Source organism: Necator americanus, chromosome V (genome assembly GCF_031761385.1).
Source record: "Necator americanus strain Aroian chromosome V, whole genome shotgun sequence".
NCBI lineage: Eukaryota > Metazoa > Nematoda > Chromadorea > Rhabditida > Ancylostomatidae > Necator > Necator americanus.
In genome coordinates, this window is record NC_087375.1 from 4,959,624 (window position 1) to 4,982,941 (window position 23,318).

At 36.2% G+C, this 23,318-nt stretch overlaps 1 protein-coding gene across 1 annotated transcript; it reads left to right on the plus strand.

Moving 5' to 3' along the window:
• Window positions 1-6,081: 6,081 nt before the first annotated feature.
• On the plus strand, window positions 6,082-23,049 carry RB195_012938 (uncharacterized protein; the record flags this gene model as incomplete). Its single annotated transcript, XM_064202544.1, has 16 exons — window positions 6,082-6,166; window positions 10,618-10,745; window positions 12,035-12,201; window positions 12,521-12,645; window positions 12,999-13,108; window positions 13,349-13,435; window positions 14,728-14,841; window positions 14,897-14,998; window positions 16,456-16,539; window positions 16,602-16,697; window positions 16,809-16,939; window positions 18,232-18,352; window positions 19,390-19,468; window positions 21,091-21,235; window positions 22,757-22,861; window positions 22,929-23,049. The coding sequence occupies 16 exons, from the start codon at window positions 6,082-6,084 to the stop codon at window positions 23,047-23,049; spliced, it is 1,800 nt and encodes a 599-aa protein (XP_064058425.1).
• Window positions 23,050-23,318: the final 269 nt, after the last annotated feature.

A 23,318-nucleotide genomic window follows, 5' to 3' on the forward strand; every position in this document is an offset into this window, starting at 1 on the left:
GCATATGTACCTTAACACTTAACACTATGAGTATTAAAGTTATTGAATAAATTATTATTTTCCTGAAGGCTATGCATCTTATTCGATATTTATTTGACAATTCATGTTTTGGAAGCGCAATTAGTTCCAATATGTGCAAATGGAAAACTGTAATAGTGCTAAAGATACACTTAAAGGGTTGGACTAGATTTGAGAGAGAGTCTCTGGAAGTTCCGGAAGTCCTTCGTCTCCTATAGGGTTAGTAGTAACGAATAAATAAGTTTGTCAACGGCCAGCACAAAAAAAAAAACAGGACCGTTGCAACAACTCGTACGTACTGTTCCACACTTTGATATCCTTCCTCTTGACATTTTTTTTAAAGACATCGTTTCTAATATTCTTGGTTGCGTCACCCTGTCTTCAATACAAGGCTCCATTGCTATCACGTGTTTTGAATGTTCCACAGAAACACAAAATGACCTCCTTAGCTGCCTGGGTTCATGAGAATAGACGAATCGGTGGATAAATTCAGTTTATCAGTTTTGTTGTGAAGAGTTTTGGTTGTTTAAAGCATCACCCCACGAATCTGGGGTGGTACGGATTTCAGGTGAAGTGTTCGTATACGGGATGGTAGATTATGAAGAGGGGGTGATTCCGTCCATTTCTTCCTAATTGCCGTAAAAAACGGCTCGGAAGATGCGGCGCGTGCACACGGCTGGCGTGCTCCAGTCGAACTCCCTGTAGAAAACAGTGTGCCAGAACGCCTGAAGCCGCATCTTCCGGGCCGTTTTTTGGGCAATTAGGAGGAAAGGGAGGAAACCCCCCCCCCTCCCCCCTCCCCCCCCCCCCCAAAAAAAAAACCCCCCACCAAACCCCCCCCCCCTTTTTTTGGGGGGGGGAAAAATTTAAAAAAAAAAAAAAAAAAAAAAAAAAAAAAAAAAAATTTTTTTTTTTTTTGGGTTTTAAAAATTACACACAATATCCTATAAAGGACCTACCTTGCTGTATAAAAGTAAGGTAAAATTGGGCTTTTTTTCTTGTTTCTGTTTTATGACACACCTGCGGATGTTTTCAAATAAACAAAAAAAAATAAATGTTGCTCCGTACTCTTCTTCAAATGCTGACTTGTAATTGTAGTCGAATACCCTGGGGGGAAAAAATTGTCGAGACGTGAAGCAGCGGTCCTAATGCGATCAATCCGAGTGCGTTTTGCTGCTTATGTAACCATAATGAAACAGGAAATACACCACTAACATATATTTTTCGAAGAAAAAAAATATTTCCAAATTTTGAGTCAGGAATTCCTCTGATTGTTCATAGCGCTTCATTCATTTGTTTATAGTTTATTGATGTTTTCTTTTCAAACAAATGTATGTTCCAAGTTGAAATGAGAATTTGATAGTTTCATAGAATTTCATACAATTCGAATTTTACCAGCTTTTTTTTATACTACATGGTGAAAAAACATGGCGAAAAATTCTGCACTGCATACTGTAAATTAATGGAAAAGGAAAAAACTCATAGAAATAATCGCATGCTGAGAACGGAACTGGATACTGGATCAACCGTTCACTGATCTTCTGTGACTTCGAATCGATTGCGAACTTACACGAATTTTCGTCCCTCAACTTCTCTCCTTCGCGATTTTCTCGAATATTCGTGGTAGTTTTTCTTCTAAAGTGGGATTTTTTTAAATGGTTTTGTAAGGACTACAGTAAAAAGATTCCTTTATATATTTCTGTCATAAATTATCCTTATGGATTCAGTGCTTTTCGCCAATAGATTATTTCTGGCTCATGATTTTTAGCCGTGCATTTTCTTTCGGCGGACCTATACCATATATTTTCTGTTCATTTATGTTGCTCATCAATTTATTTATTATTTATTTATTATATCGAACTTATTCTCGATTGGTTTTACTGGTGTCGCATGCGGTAGACGCATGTTCCCCCTAATGACCTCCTCAAGTTGGGTACTTAACGACAAAACCAGTCGTTTTATGGATTTTTTCCCCCTTGTAGCGTTATTGCAACGATTCCGTTGAAGCGTGAATGTGATTGTGATTGAACTACGGGTCGTCCCTCTTTGTTCTAGGACACCTCCTATGAGATCTGCAAACTTTTATGTCGAAAACATTGCTAATTCCTGTAGGTCATGCGCGGTCCCACTCACTACGCAATTGATTCGCTTACCCCCTTTTCACTCGAATCTGTCAACAGTTTGGTAGTGGTAGCCATGAATTGAGCGCTAATTAATAATAATTTGTGAATTTTATTTTGTTTCGTTACTTTTTATTCACTTTTTATTTTAGTTTGTAATTTTATTAAGTTATTTTTTATTTTATTCATCATTTTTTTAAATCTATTTTTACTTTTGTTTTATTTTGTGATTTTATGAAGTTATAGAAATGGATATTGTTTGGATGTTGTGTTGTTAGTTGTTTAATAACTTTTTTTTTATTTTTCATTTTTCCTACAGTACCTGACAAACAGTTTAGTTGCAAGTCAACTGCTGTTGCATGCATAGGACCTGTTTGAAACCTTATCTTATTTTGCACTTGAGAAAAAAAAAGAGGAAATTTCACAAACAACATCAGACCAACTCTTGGATTCTTTTATTCTTAAAATACAGGTTCAAGATAGTCTTGGACAACTTCTTGGAAGATTTTTCCCCTTCAGATATCGTTTCGGAACAATCATTTCGATTATACTTTGATTTTTTTTTCTCTGGGAAAACAAGTTGATACCTCTATCATAAACATCTGAACTTGATTTTCCTTGGATTTTTTTTTCAGATCTCTTCCATCTATAATACATATATTCCCATCACTTTTCTTTTTCCTGTTGTTTTCTGATGGCAATGAACTCACCACGTTATTCTAACGTTCTCGTGTCTTGGAACCACGGCACACTCCTGCTTACGTTTTCTGTTAGTGTGTCTACAAGATTTTTTTTAAGATGGGACTCTGATTAGCGTGACGTTTCGATTTTTTACCCGTCTTCAGAATTCGAAATTAAGACGTTGTGAAGTCAAAGAAAAGATTGGAAGCAGAAAAGGAAAATTGAAATAGTAAAAAAAATCGTAGAAATAGAAATTTAAAAAATATTGATAAATTAATATAAAAATAGCAAAATATAGATAAGTAGTTAATAGATATAAAAATTCAAAAAAATATCAAATGTAGGCACACTAATAGATACGTATATCATGTTAGATTTACCTGATTATGTGTGTACCTGTACATATTTTTCAGTTGGCGACCATTCAGGATATTTTTCCACTGCTTTAATCTAAGTTTTCAAATTTATCACTAGCTACTACAGTGTAGTAGATCGAGAAGACCAACAAGATGATAACAAGAACCACGTAAACAAATTCTGACCCCTTTCACTCCGTTCGTACACAGTATGACACCGCATCCTTTTTGATAAGCGATACATTCTTGCGCGCTTGTACTTTGGATGCTGATTTGTTCTTTGTTCAACCAGTCTCTACCACTTCTTCTTTATTTAAAAAAAAAACTATTCTTATACTCCATGTGCGACTTTCGATAAACCTCGGCATGTTGATGTTTCAAAAATTGTTTTCTTTAAAGGTATCACCCCACGAATCTGAGGTGGTGCAGATTTCAGGTGGAGTATTCATATACGGGATGGGAGACTACGGAGAGGGAGGTGATTCCGTCCATTTCTTGCTAATTGCCGTAAAAAATGGCCCTGAAGATGCGGCGCCGCACAAGACTGGCGCGCTCCAGTCGAACTCCTAGAAAGTAGTGCGCCAAAACGAATGAAGCCGTATCTTCCGGGCCGTTTTTTACGGCAATTAGGAAGAAATGGACGGAATCACCCCCCTCTCCGTAGTCTCCCATCCTATATACGAATACTCCACCTGAAATCTGCACCACCTCAGATTCGTGGGCTGATGCCTTTAATTGAGCCGAACACGAGGTTGTTACAATCCTTTATTCGTGGATAACGTTTCGGCAATATCGCCTTCTTCAGAGTCTGAAAGGGTGAAATCGAACGTGATTAATCCGATCAAACGCCTTATCCGCCCAACAAAGAAACTTCTATGTTTAGGACTCGGATCGGACTCGGATCTGATCGGATTAATCAAATTTTTAAACAAAGATTTGCAAAAAAAAAACTGCCAGCATTCTGGTACTGATCGCTTGTTACGTTCGACTTCAACCTTTCAGGCTCTGAAGAAGGCGATATTGCTGAAATGTTAGCCACGAATAAAGGATTGTAACTACCTCGTGTCTGGTTCAATTAAAGAAAACAATTATTCTTATACTTTCATCCGTGTAAGGCATACATTTCACATGAGTATGGATGAAAGTGGAAGAAAGTTCTCCTACGAATTTTTCATTTCTACAAAAGAAAAGAATGAAACGCAATAACTTGTGTTCATAGCCTAAAGGTGGCATCTTCTTCCAGTTTTAGTAGATCCAAGAAAATCCACTTGATTCGATCCGCAAAACGCTGCTTAAATTTAGATGTTCCGCTTTAAAATGGTAGCAAAAAAACCTACATTCAAGTAGATCCGAAGTCCATCGTGGTTTTTGACGATAGATTGAACTACCGAAATATTTGATTGAGGAATAGAAGTAATGAGGGTTTTGCAAACCAAGATTTGCAAAAATAAATAAATAAATAAATAAAAAGTACCAGCATATTGGTATTGATCCCTTGTTAGAGAATTTTATTGTTTTATGCGACACGACACTGTACAGCTGAGTTTTTTTTTCTAATTTTTGCAAATTTATCCTTTTTATCACTATAATTAGGTGTCAAATGAACAAAAACAAACATTCATTTGTTTTCTAAATTCTATATCGAGGCGATAAAGCCACTACACCTGTGACTTGTGTAGTATATGCAGAAGCGAGAGGGAATTTTCCTAAAAGACGTATCAACCAGCCCATAGGTTATATCTTAAGGAAAAATCCATTCTTTTTCAGCTATTTTTAGAACGGACAACTTACAATAAATTTGTCCTTAATATTCTCTTCATTATTATTCCTACCTTCGATCAGCAATTTTTTCAACACCTCATTTTAGCTTTTTCCTTTTGTTTTCCGTTTGTTTGTTTTTGTGTTTTCGAAATTTTTTTTGGTTTTTTATTTAAATTTTAATGCCTCTTTCGAAACCTTCTACATACGCGACCTCTCACGAGTACCCACCTAAGCTCGACGAAATCAAAAACGTGCCACAAACGCTCCATTTTTTCCATTCTTTTCTCTACTTTATTTTTTACTATATTATTTATTATATTATATTATTTATAATATATTGTTTATTTACTTTATACTTTATTTTTTATTACTTATTTTATTATTTACTTTTTATTTTAATGTTCTGAGAGAAAAAAAGAATCAGCACATGTTTTTAAGTTTTTTTTTGTTTTTAAGTGCATTTTTAGTCTAAAAACCTCTCACGACTTATTTACCAACTCAATAATTAGGGTTTATTGTAATGCGTCTGTTCGCGCCAGCATTTTGTGCTTGAATTTTGTGGTGAAGGTGTAGTAGATGGATTTCGACGTGACATAAATGCGTGTTTGCGTTGGGTTTCTCTTTTTTTTTTATTAATTACTCTATAATATTTTCCAGTATTCATAGCAAATAAATGAATTTTTCGATATGATATTTCGATATTTCGATTTTTCTTGACTGAAACAGACTTTTCATCGCCGTTTCTCATTGTTCACAGGAGATGTGCTCCAAAATACCCAAAGACACGCATCCGCATCTGTCGCTTTTTTTTCCTCTGTCAAAGAATTATTGTATTGCTGTATACCAAATGATATTACTGTATATCCAAAGAAGAGAATTTCACTTGCAAATTCCACGATCTATTCATTTGCATGGATAAAGGCTTCGGAAAAATCTTGGAAAAAGAGAAATGTTTCCTAAAATTCACATCGTGTTTTCAATAATTTGTAAACGGTGTTATACTTAGCGATACTCTTCTCTTCAAAACCAACAATAAGTACCCAGAGGCGAAAAACCTTCACATACATATGCAATTGCAATATGCTGTGCTCATATTTTCATCTTTTATCCGAATTTTCCAACTTTTACCAATTTTTCTTTCAAGTATGGCCACGTTTTCGAAACAGGACGAACTTCCCAGTTTACCTGTTCCGAATCTCAATGAAACACTCGACAAATACCTACGATCAGGCAAGTTACACTAAAGTTTTTTTCGAAATTTTCCGCTTAAGTGTTCTCTGTACAGTCTGTATTGTCTGGATGATGAGAACTTCATTTATCTGATTCTGCACCGAGTGCTTCGTTATAAAAATAACGCGTAGTTGAGGTAGTAGACGTAGAAAATTATTACTTGTTATCTTTGAGAATTGTGGAAATTTTGGAGAAACACTGGGCTGTGGGACGTGATTGGGGTAGCTAGAATCAAATTTTTTTTATAGTGAAAGATATGTTCTATGGATCTTTCTCTCAGCCATAAACCTAAAATCAAACTAGCAATTTTCTTATAGATCTCGAGAAACATAGTGGATAACCAAAATTAGAATAAATTATAACAATATAATAATAACAATAAAAATTCCGACATTAGGATAGGATTAATACAACACATAGTTTTTTCTCTGTAGCTTGTTCTCGAGAGCATGAAAGTGGATACTTCTGACTTCTGGCGTTTTTTTTTTCAAAATTACAACTACTTCAGACTTTTCATACAATATCCGTACTTTTTCGTTTGTTTTTCTTTTCTGTTTTCTTTTTGGAGTTCTTCCGTTGTGTACCTAGGATGATATCGAAGCTTAGCAAGGAGAGATGGGGAGTTTAATGGATCGTAATGTAGAGCATCCGAGACCTTGGACCATTTTCAGGCTTTTGGTAAAAACGAGATTTTGGAAACGTCAGGCCAGTTATAAAGTTTCACCAAAACCTCGTTGATATAACAAGAAAACATAAATACAGTATCTAATGCCGAAGCTTCAAGAAAAAAGAACTTGGACATTGTCAATATCATAATTCTTCAAATTTTTGAAAACAAAAAATAAATAGCCAACTTTTTTACTGACACTATAGAGGAATTCTTGAGATTTCCCGTTGTTCAAGCTAATGTGAAAACATTGTAAAAAATAAGTTCCTACATTTTTTTTATCGCTGCGTTATTTGACCTAAGGATGTGATAACTAACTTCAGGAAATTAGTTATCAGTTAGAGCAGGAAATTTTCTGAACAAATCCTGAGACGTTTTTCTGGTTTTCTTCATTCAAGTTCTCATTTCATTCGTTTTTCGCGCTCTTTCGCAAAATTTCCACCAGAAATGTGCCGTAAACAGTGGAGAATATCGTAGGAAACAGAGTTTATGGTCGGTGTTTTTAATATTCGTGTTCTTATCACTTTGTCATGTAGTGATTGTTGAATTCGATACGGTTTGTACCGTACGATGTAAATTCTTTGTTTGAAGACAACATCAAATATTGTCACGTTCATTTGATCGATAACTTGATCCAATTGCGCATCCTTGAACTTGGGTAATTAAACCAATGTGGGAATTAGGCGGCGTTAAAGGCATCACCCCACGAATCTGAGGTGGTACTGATTTCAGGTGGAGCATTCTTATACGGGATCGTAAATTATGGAGAGGGGGAGATTCCGTCCACTTCTTCCTAATTTCTGCAAAAAACGGCCCGGAAGATACGGCGCGTGCACACGGCTGGCACGCTCCAATCGAACTCCAATTGTAGAAAATAGCTCGCCGGATCGTATCGTCCGAGTCGTTTTTTACGGCAACTAGGAAGAAATGGATGGAATCACCCTCCTCTCCATAATCTATGATCCCGTATACGAATACTCCACTTCAGATCCGTACCACCTCAGATATTTGGGGTGATTTCTTTAAAAGGAACGAAATTACGCATTCACTACGACAAAGGATAAATTGACCGTTCAGCGTGCTGAGGCGCTTAAATCTGCCTTGCTGGGATTTACTGCACGGTGGCATTTCTTAAAAAAAAAGCTCCGTGGTTCACTTTTACTTGTTCTCCAGTTGACACAATAATTTCATCTAAAATTATAATAATAATTCTACCTAAAATATATAGCAATAATTTTAATAACAATAATAATAATTTTAGTAGCCTAATAATTTTACAAATAAAATTCTTGTAATCAAACGCACAATCGATAAAATTTCAATAATTTCAGTAGATTAATATAATGCGACATGAGCATGTGAACAAATGAACGCGAAACATGCGCGACTATGACTGAGAAAATGGGAAAAAAAGAAAAAAGTAGGATGTGAAAACCATCAGATTTACCGTCAAATCTACCGTTTATATCCGTGTTATTATTCTCTCACGTACAGGACCAAATAAAGTGCTAAGTTGAATTATGTTCCATCTCCTGTGGGCTGCCATGGAATAGCTTGGTCATCGCGAGCAAGTTACGATATTTCTCATGTTAAAGGCATCACCCCATGAATCTGAGGTGGTACGGATTTCAGGTGGAGTATTAGTATAGGGGATAGTAGATTAAGCAGAGAAGGATGATTCCGTTCATTTCTTCCTAATTGCCGTAAAAAAAAGGGCCCGGAAGATACGGCTTCGAGCGTTCCGGTGCACTATTTTCTACAACGAGTTCGATTGGAGCGCCAGTCATGTGCGCACGCCGCATCTTCCAGGCGGTTTTTTTTTTACGGAAATTAGGAAGAAATGGATGGAATCACTCTCCTCTCCATAATCTACCATCCCGTATACGAATACTCCACCTGAAATCTGCACCTCCTCAGATTCGTGGGGTGATGCTTTTAATGTGAAAGGAAAGAGAAATGAATAACTATCCCCGGGCGATCCTTGAGTTGCAGGAATGACTAAATTCACATTACCAGCTGTGAGAATTGCAAACTACAGTTGTAATATGTCTATAGTATTATTTTGATTATACTTGATTACATTTACACTGTTTGAATTCAAAATCAATCCATCCAGTGATCATATTCTTATTTGATTTTTTAGATGTTGGATTGTCTTTGACGATTTTTACAGTATGTCATATTTTTAAAATCATCCAGAAAAATCCGTCCAATAGTTGAGGGGTCAGCCATCCACGTGTGGACCTGACAACACTCTAGCTGGTCTCGAAGTCCATAGTTCACATATCATAAATCGAATCAATCAAATCGATTATAGCAGAAAATTGCGCAGCGCTCAGAACATTTCATGCATTTCCAGGGAAAAAAGAAGTTGAGATTTTTATTTAGTTGATCCTTCACAGCCCATTGTCGCCATACATGTGCGACATTCGAAATAATATATGTAGTTTATTAAACATTAAACTTATTAACTTAACTTAACTTTATTTATTAAATATGTACTTTAAATCCACTGTCGCCTTGGCGATGACACGCTTTTTTAGCTTATTTCAGCATTTCTAGATAAAAATAAAATAAAATTTGTTCGTTTCTGCAGTTTTCTGCACTGAATTTTTACTTTTTTACTTCTTTTTCACTTCACTTATTAGGAAATAGAAAAAAAAAGAGACTTTGTCGCACGTTCAAGCAGACAGGAAAAGGAAAGAACGACGGAACACCTGAGAATTTTGTGATAGTTGTCCTGGGATGCCTCGAATGTGTATGGATGATTGCTTCCAAAGATAGCATTATTTTGAAAAACTTTCGAAAAAATATAAACAATTCATTTTGTTACTATTTTATTAACTAAAATTAGCTAGTAATGGTGTTTACAACAAATAGATAATATTGCAATAACTGTATTTTCTGCTTTTCTAAAATATGTGAGTTAGGATTAAGATAGAATTTGTAGCGAAAAAATGCTGTACTTATCGGTCTTCCATGTGCCTGTCTACATAGATTGGAGTACAAAATGTTAAATTCTTTCATGCTTAGTCCAACATCTCCAAAAAATTAGATTTTTTACATTTTCCTTGAGTTTTCCTTCTTCACAGCGGTGCTTATTTATTCCTGATGAATTTATTAGGTACGTTTGGAGAAAAAAAGCAATTAAAACATTGCAGAGATTTCAGTTCAGTAGAAAACGCAGCGCAAGGATGTTGGGCCCTGACGGTATTGTGGGAAATACATGGAGTTTTTCACTTCTTTTTCTAATTTTGTTCTTTTGTTGCGTTTTATAAGCGTTTTTAGGGAGATCTTTTCTTTTTCTTGTGAACACATTTAAAAAAAAAACTTTTCAAATGCTTATGAAGTTACAAACGCGTCCGTCCGAATACCACGGTCCACGAGAAGAAGTTAAAGTTATTAATAATTACTCTCTTGGAAGTACACTTGACACTTTTTTATAAAAGATTTCATTTGAAAATGTAATTAAATACATGAAACCAATAAATTATTAAGTTCACAACTTCCTAAAAATATTTTATTTGATGTGTAATATAATAATAGCAATATAAATAATATGTAACAATAATGTACAATAATTTGCTTTGATTTTTCACGGATAGCACGGGCTCTAACAAGAAAAAAATGGATTAATATTTAAATGAGTAACGAATGGTCGACATTTAAAACTTCTACTCTGATGTTGATTGCGGGCAAAGTAAATAATTGTTGATTTTGGATTTAGAAATACGCTATTGACATATTTTACTTTTTGTTTTGTTGTTTGAGATGTTTTTTTAAGCTACCGTACTGCTCGATGAGAAACAAAAACAAAGGACAAGCGAAGCAGTGGAGTCATTCCGAAAGAGCACATTAGCGAAACAACTACAAGATGCTCTTGTGAATCGAAGCAAGGAGAAGAGGAACTGGGTGAGATATAAGGTTCAGATAGTTTTTTATATAGTACAGTATCACGGGGGAATTAAAAGGCTACTTTTAGATTGGATTACATAGATATTTGGTGGGTTAACGGGAGATTAAAGGTGTCACCCCACGAATCTGGGGTGGTGCGGATATCAGGTGGAGTATTCGTATACGGGTTCGTAGATTATGGAGAGGTGGATGATTCCGCCCATTTCTTCCTAATTGCCGTAAAAAACGGCCCGGAAGATGCGGCGCCGCACAAGGCTGGCACGCTCCAATCGAACTCCTTGTGGAAAATAGTGCACCGGAACGCTCGAAGCCGTATCTTTCGGGCCATTTTTTACGGGAATTAGGAAGAAATGGACGGAATCACCTCCCTCTCCTTAATCTACGATCCCGTACACGAATACTCCACCGGAAATCCGTACCACCCCAGATACGTGGAGTGATGCCTTTAAGGGGTCTTCAAGTGAAACTTGTTGTTCAGTTCTTATTTAAGACTTTACTGTCTGAAATGTAGTATCTGACTGCTTCTGATTCGTTATTGGGAGTATTTTTAAGTGAAGAAAAAATAGTAATGACAGTTGCTTCCAGCCGATAGGAGATCCTCATCTCATAACGTGATTAAGCTCGCTAAAATTCATTACTTTTTCATTTCGATATCATAAAATTAGAAAACTATATTTCTTAGGTTTTTAATTCTTTAATATGGATATAAAAGAAAGAACTGAACTCATTTCTTGCTATGTTTGCTTCTTCTTCATTTTTCTTTACTCGTTATCTGCTAAAATGATTTTATCATGATGCTTACACCTCGTACTCAGATTCGTTCTCACCATAACTTGCGAATTTTCACTTGAAAGAAAAATAATGATGAGAATACGTAACTATACGAACTACATCGTGAACTTTTTACTACGTAGCCACTTTTAAAATTGTTGTCATATTTTTCTATACTTTGGATAATAAGCAAATTATCACTGGGATTCGTTATTTGTTGTAGAATTATTTTTTTCAACAAGAAGGATAGTTGAAAACCCCTATTCAGTGTTCTATTGTTTTGTTCATTTTGATTTTAATTTTAATTTTTCTATTATTTCTTATTATTATTTTTTGTTTTCTTGTGCTTTGATGTATCTTTCTGGATTTTTGAAAATTTTTTTTAGAAGCTTAGGAAATACTACCAACGTTTATTAGGTAACATTAGCAAAGTCATGTGTCTGGATTTAAGGAATTTGTTCATACATTTCCAAAAATTTCAAGAAATTTCCTGAAATATGAGTGACGTGTTTAAGCTCGAAGACTGGTGGTACGATGCGTATAACGAAGTACGAGAACCTCTCATTCCTTATCTCTCTCTGGCTTCAAGCAACTCGATGTGGACACCGCTAGAAGGTTCACAAATTTGTCGTGCAGCTGACGATATTTATTATTTGATGCAATTTTGGGAGAGAATTAGAAAGTAAGCAACGTTCTCGAAGATTTTATTAAATGTGTTCATGGAACACATAGAGGTATAATCGAGTTAAAATGACATGGAACTCGGCACAGCTCCGCAAGCGGTTGCGCTCGAAACGATGAGGTTTGGATCGAGGTGGGACCATCGCGTACTGCAGCCATGGGTAGTGCAAGCAAGGGTCCCCCTTGATCCTATCCGCTACGCTCCACTGCACCGCCCACGAGCGCAGCCGCCCACGCAGTGTATGTACCGTACCGAGCTTCAAATAGCTTGACTCGAAAATATGAGGTTTGGGACTTCACGCATCTTTTTTTCAATTTAGGGACACACTTCCAGTGACCAAAAGTCGAGGAGTAACATGGGACATGTACCAATACCATTGTCTCTTCAATAGCTGTCGTGTTCCAGAGATACCTAAGGATAGGATATATCGGTACTTTAAGACAGGTTTGAAAAGCTTCAATTTTGCTTCGCATGGCTTTTTTTCTTTTTTTTCAATTTTTTTTTTCGCATAACTTCTAAAGTGTGAGTAAAGTAAAGTGTCTGGCGTTGATTAATCCGCTTGGGATTCACTACCCCGTTCACTTCAATTCAGAATAGTTTGGAGTTTAAAAACCCGTATCTAGGCTATACAGTAACCTGCGGCATGCTAGCAAATGTGTCAATTCAGTGTTTTTATCCTCCCAGGCAAGTCGGGTACCAATTTGTGGACCCGAACGGATGAAAAATCTAGTTACAGAGCTAGTAGAATATATAGCAGCGTAAGTGTACAGGAATAATCTTTTTCATTTCTAATTTAGAGTCTGAAGGTGACTGTCCATCGCATATTACGGTATTGTGCCGTGGGAAGATATGGAGGGTAGAGATGTTGAAAGAAGGACAGCTAAAAACCCCGGATGAACTTCATCGTGTGAGATTTCCTTTTTTTAGGTTTTCATGGCTTTTTTAAAAATACCGAAATATCTAACTGAATAATAAGGCTGTCAGACTGAACAGAGATTTTTTTTTGGTTTTTTTTTGCGATATTTTTAAAAATTTCATGTATAATCCACTCCTCATGAGCTGAGCTCTGTTCCATCTTGTTCTTTTTTTGTTTTATGGCACACCTGCAGGTGTTTTCAATAAATAAATAAATAAATATTAATTCCAGACTCTTTCCTACATCGATGAACATTCCACCAATGATCCACGCTCGGTTGCTACCCTAACTACGCATAATAGGGATACGTGGGCCAAGGTGAATTTTGTGAATATTTTGAGGAGAAAAAAAATTAAAAAAAGGACCTAAAGTAGGACTGCTAGAACTGTAGCAAACAGTTATTCTTTGTGGCAAAATCCTGTCTATGTCATCTGAGAGAATAAAACATAAGCTGATCTCTAGAAAAATTAATTGAAAGTTGGAAAATTTTAATTTGGACGACTTATTTTTGAATTTAAATAGGTTATTATCTCCACAGAAACAGACCTATCCATTAGTAACTACATATGTAAACGATAAAGTTAAAATTATCCGAAATCCGAAAAAAAAGTGTTTTCTTCCAAATTCTATGCCTAATTTCTAATTTGATTTATAATCCAAATTTATTTAATTATTATTGATTTATTTAATTATTAATTATTTATTTTATTTTGTTTATAGTCTAAAATTGCTGCGCTAAAAACATTAACCTCTATCTTTGAATCTAAATAAATCCCAGAAACACTCGCTGGATTTTTGGAAGCACCGTTAAAGCTCGCATAGGCCGACATAACAGTGGAAGACTATCGTTATTTCGTCCCAAACGATCTGGATCGTGAACAACTTCAGAAAGCGCCTTCGCAAATATGAATAATATAGATACCAGTGGAGGCATTTTTCTAATATTGTTATTTACGTTATTTTGTCGTGTTTCTGATGGGATTTTCGTTTTCAAAAATAAACCAGAACAAAAAATGCGCTGGGCACAAATTGGGTCGTTCTGGGGAGGTTTTTTCTTTTCGTTATGCTGTTAAGGTGTTATTAAAACTGTGTCCTAAAACTAAAACGGTGTCCCAGTGTCACCTGTTTGGTTTCTAAAGACCGTTTCGTATTTTATGGATTTTTAGACGGAACTTTTCGTGTACCCCTTATAAAATAAACGTTAAATATGTGCAGCACCTACACTTCTTTCTTTTTCTCTCTTTCTTTCTCTCTCTCCTCTCTCTCTCTTCTAGGAATTCTTCATTCCGAGACAATTTCTTCCCAATTTTTCTTCCCGATGAAAAAGTGGTAAGAGGGGATTGTTTGCAATCCAATGAGAGGTTCTAGTCCGGATATGGTCCAGGTCATAAAAATATAATAATATAAAAAAATAAATAAATATAGAATAAAAAATATCAATAATATAATAAATATTAAATATAAAATAAAGATAAAAATACATTTTAAAAAACGCTTTTCCTACTGGATATTCCATTCTAGTGGAATATCCGTTAGATATGGTGATAATCATTCTGTTTATGAAGAATATTACACTGTTTATTTGTTAACGACGATATTTCAATTTACAGATGCGGGCGTCACTCATCTCAAACTCACCGAAGAACAAATATAACATCAAAAGCATCGAGGAGTCATGCTTTTGTCTTACGCTAACCGATAACGTATATGAGACGACATCGAAGGTGAGTTGCCCCCGTCTGGACATCATTTGTGGATTCATGAAATCAATTTGATTAGCATCTTCATGCTTCATTAATGGGAGAAAGTCGAATGCAATGGGCTGATAAGTGCATGAACGTCATTGCATGCAAGGATGGGAGGATTCTCCTACAGGCCGATGTAAGGAACTTTTTGAATTTTTTTAAAAATTAATACAACTTTTGATAGCATTGCATGTCCTGATTTTTACTTTGATCACCTTCATTCCCGATGTTTTTCGAATTGATAAAACGTTGGCGTTGGGAATTCTCGCATTTGTCCGGATCGTTGCACAAGCATTTCCCGGTGGTTTCCTTGGAAAAGTAACTCAAGTTTTTCTTTTTCTTTTAAGAAAGGTGCGCTAAAAATATGACTATTGAGTTGGCGGTCAGACTTGGCCGACTTTCTACTGTATGTTTGAATTCCTGAAAGAAAATGGTCAGGAAATGGTAAAGTAGTCACAGCAATTCCAAGAACAGGACTGCTGGTCAAACCAAAAAAGGGTTCCTCGTGGTTAAGAAAGCGGTACCGTAGCGTAAGAAAGCGTAGTGTAACGCAGTTGGTAAGATGATCGACTGGAGCTGCACGATCGAAAAGAATTCGTACTGGGACTAAATGACATTTTAATGCTAAACCAAATAAATAAACAAAAGCAGAGACAAATAATTCACAATTCAATTCAGGCTCCTACCTTGATTGTGGTCTTCAACGTCCTCAAAAATACGCTCAAAATAAAAAAAATAAGATTAAAAAAATCTGCAATTGTTCAACATTTGATGGACGAGTGTAGCGCAATTGGTAGGAGGTTCTGCTATGACTGCACAATCAGCCGATGGTTCAAAACCGCCGTATTGCCAACCAAGCCTTTCAATTTCTTCAAGGTCCAAGGCAGATTGGTACGCGACTTGTTTGAGATGATAAAGACACTGACTTGACACATCGGTTCGCCCACGCAAATCACTACTGTACTGTAAGGCTGCACACGCGTTCATGAACCTCAAGCGAAGTTCTTGGCGCGATTTGTGTGCAACAAATAAGCAACAAAAAATAAATAAGCAATGAAATAATAAACAATAAAACATATTTAAATTTTCCCCTCTATGTTAAAAGAGAGAAAGAGAATAGAACTGGAAATTATCATAGCTCTATCCTTTTTGAACATCCTTTCTCATTTTGGGAAATAAATTTGGGTCCCAATGAAGCGTAGAGCAGCATCGCATGCTATTAAGTGGTATTTTATCATATAATAATTTTATTTATCATTATCATTCAAATTTATTATCATTGTTGTTATTATTTTATTACATTCGTAACATTTATATTTTATAACTTTTAATTTATTTAATTTATTATTTATTTATTTAAAAACAAATAATAAATTTAATTCACCTAATTCATTACTTTTATTTATTTATTTATTTAATTTCACTTAAATTGCTTATATTTTACTTATTTATTTATTTGATTTATTTTATTTTAATTATTTATATCTTTATTTTTTTATTTTATCTTATTTAATTTATTTGTATTTTTATTTAATATATGAAAGGTGTGTTATTGGCGGTCGGATCAAAACTCCATCAAATTCCTGATTCCAGCACAGTAACGTGGATGCGATCGTAGTAATGCTGGCTGCCGATGATGCTACATCGCGAACCAGAAAAACCGTATGGAAACCGCAGGTGAAGTGGTTTTTATGGATTCAGCAAACGGCAGAAAGATCAATAAATGTTCTTCTCTTCAGGATATTCCTTTCGAGGTTCCAGAACTGCTCAATTTTGATTTATCGTCAAATGATATTGCAAGCATAGTGGACGCTGAAAAGAACTTTTGCAAATTGGTATTTTAATTCCATCTTTATGTTAAACCTAGTGATTCACAGCTGATTTATTGTTACCTATTAATTATTGATAACCTATTGATTGATTATTGATTCAATGATGTTTTTCAGGGGAAAACAATAAGAGTGAAAAGTGTCATCTTCGAAAAATATGGCAATAATTTAGTGAAGCAATCAAAATTGTACACAGACACAGTTGTACAGATTGCTCTCCAACTTGCTTTCCTCAAAACTCATGGCAGGTAATTGAACATCACTTAATACATGGAATGTATTGTTGAATGTATTTCACATGTAAAATATAATTCTTAAAAAAATAATTAATAAACAAATGACAGTTATATTAATAAGTATAATTACTGATACTAATAATGAATTGATTCAATTCTTAAAAATTAAAAAAAAAGAAAAATAGCGTAAAGAGACTTAGAATTTTGCTGGTGAAACCGCAATCTACCGTATTCTACGTCAATTTAGTCATCTCTGTAACATTTTCAGTGAGAGGAAAAATAGGAGAATTTTAATAATTTCATTTTAATAATTTTCACGTCCACGTTCGACTTTCCATGCATGTAGCCGTCTTGGATTCATAGCTTCGTTAATTTTTGAAAAAAAATCTGAAATTTTATTATTAATCGGAATGAGAATAGGTACAGTCGATTTTCGCTCTCGCGCTTTTTCAAAGGAGACAGTATTCAACGCGAATTCTGTGATTGAATTATTCTCGTTAGGAAAAGAGGAAAAATCCATTTTATACGTATTTCTTAAAAAAAAGGTAACAACAAAAACTTCAAACAACTTGAAGTACAAATCTCAGGAGCCTCATGTTGCCCGGAAAAAAGAGTTTTTTATATCTATAGGATTATAATTTAATTAATGGTGATAATTAAATGGATAAGAAGGCTTTTGTAAATTCACTGTAAAGACGTGTATAAAAAACATAGGAACGGTAATTCACTACTCTCCTTTCTTCACTAACGCTGATTAACTGAAACAGCATAAAGTGGTGAATTTACTCGGGAAAGCAACTTTTTACATGCACACGATAAAATCCACTCTACATAGTTTCATTTCGTCGATAAACTGTTGCACAATTTGATGGATTGATGTATCAATCGATCGAGGTTTGTGGTTCCTTGATTTGTGAAGTGAGAAGCAAGGAGATGGTGGAGGACCGTGTTTTTGCTGTTATACACACAGACCACGTCCCGCGCCATTAATTACCCAAAAACTACCCTATTATTTATTTATTTTCTTTATTTATGTCTTATTTATTCATCTAAAGGAACCCCTTTATTCTAATTACTCTAATTTATTACTCTTGGGGATCCAAGAGCAAAAATTTCTTCTAGAGCTTCTTTTCTACCTTGGTTCATCGCTTAATTTTTACTTTAAGTGAAATATAATATTAAAAAGTCACTTGAGACTGTCATTTAAGCTATTTCATGTCTAAGAAATAAATAATTGGACTTAGAAAATTTTTGTCTAAACTTTTCTAACTAAAACACCTTAGAACTATTATTATGGATTTCAGTTTTGCCCCTATTTACGAAACGGCCTCAACAAGAAAATTTTATCATGGGAGAACGGAAACGGTCAGAGGATGTACGCACGAAATGGTCGCTTTCGGTTGTTCCGTGATCGAAGGGAAAAGTGTGAGTTTAATTAGTTTCATTCAAATTCTACTCTAACTGCGGGTTAGGATCAGAATATGTTTAAAGAAATTGAAAAATAAACTATGGAAAAAATAAAACAAGTTTGTATTTATTTAAGGAACCTGTGCATTTAATAAAGCTGGAGGTGTAATCACATCCGTCAGATATTGATTGAATACTGGCCCAGTTGTTCAGCCTTAACTATAGACTAATACATAGGTTTCATGGGTAGTAGTAACCGTGTTTAATTTAAGAGGACAACGTATCACAAAATTGACGTAGTTGGGAAATCTGGGGTAAAAATATAGAATTCAAGGTGAAGATTACGAGCACGGGAGTGGCCCCACTCAATTCCCCCTGATCATCCTGAAAAATCGGCGTGGGATCCAATGTAGTACCTACGGTAGAATGCGCGCTACAAGTGGACGCAGCCCGTGCACAAAGGTGGAGCGTTTTCTTGTACCTCGTAGGAACAAATCCCATTTCTCAGAAAGTTTTTCAGGTTTTCAGAACAATTAAAGAAAATTGAGAGGCACACACTGTTATTCGTAAGGAATCACCCTCTTCCCAATAATCTACGACCCCGTATAGGCATAGCCCACCTGAAACCCGCACTACCCCAGATTCGTGGGGCGATACCTTCAAAAAGGCATTTTCTTGTACAGGCTCTGTTCCCCTCAGCAACTTATTCATTGGTTTTACTTGAATTGCCTGATGGGGTAACCTCATTGATGTCTCCAAGCTGTTTTTAAAGACGATAAGAAGGAATTGAGTGAGATCACACTCATCCCCGTAATCTACACCCTTCGAACTCCACATTTTTTCCCACAAGTTTCCCAGCTACGTAATTTTGTCTGATACGCTGTCTTTAAATCAAATCACGGTCACAACTCCCTACCAAACTTATATATTAGCCGATAGCTAAAGCCCAACTACTCGAACTTTCACATGCCCCAATTTGCCAAACGAAAAAACCTTTCATGTATTAATTCCACACAATCTTACTTATAGCACAAAACATAAAAGATCTTTTCAAGATTGATGAGAAACGGCAGTTGTTCCTCGCAGCTTATGAGGCGCACAACAAACTGATGGAGGACTGTATGAATGGCAGAGGTAGTAAATGTTATTGTGATTTTTTCATGGTTGGGTCCCATTTATTATATAAAAAAATTGTTACCATTCACTTGAAAGTTTTGTTTATCAAACTAATTGCTGGAACTAATTGAGAGTGAAGAGGAAGAAAAGGAAGTGTTAGCGTACCCGCTGAACTTGTACATGCTTTAATAAACCTTAGACTATAAACTTTTTACTTTATCCTCTGATTACGATGAGGAAAATGTTAAAGCTTTCAAGGGAAACAACGCGAAAAAACGAGTCCAGCAGTTGTCAACAACTCTGTCCCGAACACAATCAGTTAAAGAAATCTCTAAGCAGTCTGATATTTTTAACGACATCGAAGGATAGGCAAGCCATCCATCACTCGAGTAGCTTCACATTCCGCTAACGGTCTCAAGATACTGAATTCAAATATGCATATCATCCCTCTCAAGTTCCAAATCACCATTAATTTGACTCTATGAGTAAGCAGGTAGCGAGTAAGCGCTCGCGCATTGGAAGCGGCTTTCAATCCATGGATCTGATAGTAGTCGTCTTTGTCTGTGCTTCGCCGCCATCGAGAGTCTGTGGAACGAGGTCGGCGTAGTTCTCCCAGCGTCAACTGCGCAGTACCATGCATCCTTGAGCAGGGTCTTTTCTGGGAGTTTCTGGAGATTGCTCCCCTTCCGCAAAGAAACATTATGGTGTTGATCGGCTAGTGTGTGAAATTCATCGTTTACTGGTGGATCCATGATAATCTCCTGAGCTCTTCATTGTATGAAAGGAGCAAATCTTTTTATCCACAAAAAGGCGAACTACGAAGAAATGTCGAATGACCATGCCTGACCATGAATATGACTGGAAGTTCCGCAGTTTCGGAAGAAACCTAAATTCATATACATTATCCAATCCACGCTACAAATAGAAGAAAGATGGATGGAAGCCTCTCAAACGAGGAGCGTCTAGCAAAAGCAGCGCAAGAAAGGACCAGTGCAAAGAGACGAAGCAAAAAAGGACCAGTCTACAGAAATATCGATGTTATAGTCGGAGCAAAACAACCTGGAGCTAGGTGAAGTTGCGTAGGAAGCGAAGCAGCAGAGCGAGCAGGTGTAATCGAGGTGGGACCCCCGCTAACTCTACTCATCGCTGCACAGCGGGTGAAACTAGCCATGAGCCCACCTTCATCACAACCACTCACTCTGCTCCGCAGCTTCCAGAGTTGTTTCCCACCCAACTGCGACGAGACTCCGCTCGTTTTGATCCGACTATACTTCCGGGAGAGCACTATTCCGCTAAAAGCTTTGACAAATACCCAATTCGACATCTTTTCCTGTAATGAGATTAAAACAGTTCCCGAAAGGTTTTAGTCGAACCTTTTCACGTGCCTCTGCTCCTATGACGAGCTTGAACTTCCCCACTGCTGGAGTAGCACCGTGGAACTGTTCCTTCTAAACTGTGTGTCGTGATCATGACCTGAAATTTTGCATATAGTCTCATCCACCCACGTTTGTACATGCAAATGGGACCCTTCTGCTACGACCCACGCTCTTTCTTTGTCTGATAGTCATTCTTTAACCTGTATCCTCACCCAATAAAAGATTACAGTATTTATTTACATCAATAAGATCTACTCCTTTTAGGTTTTGATCGGCATTTATACGGACTTCGAAAGGTTTTGGAAACGTTTCGTAGTGGTTGTTCACCCAAAATAGAACTGCCAGAAATGTTCACCGATGAAGGTTGGAAAATATCCGGAGGAGACGGGAATTTTCTACTGTCCACAAGGTTTATCTTCATACATGAATTTATGTAAATGGTCACTCACAAATTTTGTCAGTGGTTCAGGAAGCAAATGTGGAAGTAGGAAGATTATGAACTATGAAAAATAAAAAAAAAAACTAAAAAAAATTTTAAATTTTTTTTTTTTTTAAAAATCCGAAAAATTTTTTTATTTTTTTTTTTTTTGTGGGGGGGGGGGGGTTTTAGGGGGGGTTTTTTTTAAAAAAAATTTTGGTTTTTTTTGTTTTTTAAAAAAAAAAAAAAAAGAAAAGAGGGAAAAAAAAAAAAAAAAAAGCCACACTATCCTGGGTAGGTTTCATAATCGTTAGGGTAGTCAAAACAGAACCCCATCTACATGAAATGTTACACGTGTTCACCGGATCTGCGCGGAGCAAGCGCACTCAGCGCTCCAGCGAATGAGTATTGCTGCGGTGGAGATCACCAGCGCAAAGAGAGAAAACGAATATCGGAATCGGTACAGGTGGGACCAGTGGCTAATAATTAAGAATCCAGAAGAGTTGCCGTATTTTGTTTCGTGAGCAGCGAATAGTTTCCTTGTGGGCTTTTTCTTTGGGTTATAATTTTTCATGGTATCCTGCTACAACGATCCCCAACTTCGCTACCGGTCTCCCTAATGTAAGTTGTTGAAAACAATTTTTTTTACCGCTCCACTTGTGGCAGCGCCGCGAAGGACCCCTTTGATGCGTCAAATAGTCCGTTTTTTGTTTGCATGTCGGATATTTACCAAGACACGTTAACTATCGGAGGATTATCTGCGCTGAACAGCGGCACTGACACTGTCAGAGAAAAAAGGAAAAAAAAAAAAATTTTTTTGAACAATGTTTAAAGTGCGGGTTGTTCGGTAATGGGGCTTTTTGGTTTAAACCTTTTTTGATTCGATGATAATACCTATTAGTAATAATAATACCAACAATATACAGGAGGTAATTCAATAGGGAAATCTATGGAAAATCTTCTTCTAGTAGTGCAACGTTCATTTCGGTCCTTCCAATGAGCACAACTTTATCGCAACATAAAGCGATTAAGTTGACGAGTCGTGTATCGCACCTTTGAGCAGGATCTGATCGTCATCATGACAACTAATCCAGAAAATAGAGTCTAACACATCAAAATCAGGAAAATAATACTCTTTGAATGAGATTTTGATGATGTTATAAAAAAAACAGTTGCGTAAGAGCCGTTGCTCTCGAAGCGACGCTCTGGACACGACGGCTGAAACCGAGGTGAGACCATCGTGAACTGCAACTATGGGTGCTGTTAGCAAGGATCCCACCACGATCCTAACCGCTACGCTCCACCACTTTGCCACAGCCGCTTACGCAACTGCAGTATGTATTATTTCGTTCTCACCTTATTATACTTGTACATTACGTCCTGTGCACTACCTATAGAGGTCCGGTTGCGGTGAACCACTTGCACTAAGTGAAATGACCAAACTGCAGCTTGTGACACTAATCATATGGTTATTGTTTTAGTTTTTATGGCTATTGTTGTAATTTTTTCTAGCTTTATCGGGTACATGACAGAAAACGATGAGATCGGAGGATATGGTTACGTCTCTGCTATGCGACCGGATGGGTATGGAACATTCTACAGAATAGGAAAAAATAGGTGACTTCAAATTTCATGCTCCAAAAATCACCTATATAATTTCATTATTTTCACTTCCTCTTTTCAGAATACAATTTACAATTACTGACTGGCAACCGTCTAAATCTAATTTGGATGCTTATGGCGAGAATATAGAATGGTCTCTTCTACAATTGTCCCAATTATTCGATAATCGTTCGAAACTGTAACTATCGCGAACCAGGAATGAACGTACATTAAAAACATATGTGAAATTATACGTATACTCAGAAGAAATATTCATGACATTCGAGCAATGCGGACGACAATCGTAAAATGACCTATGAAAAAGAAAATATACCATATCATACATGCAATTTGTTTGAAATCATGACAGTCATAAAGTCATAAATCATAAAATCATAATCATAGTTTCGAAAATCACAAGATGTTCTTGAATGTTCAAATAACACAGAATTTAAGGGCTACTTACAACATA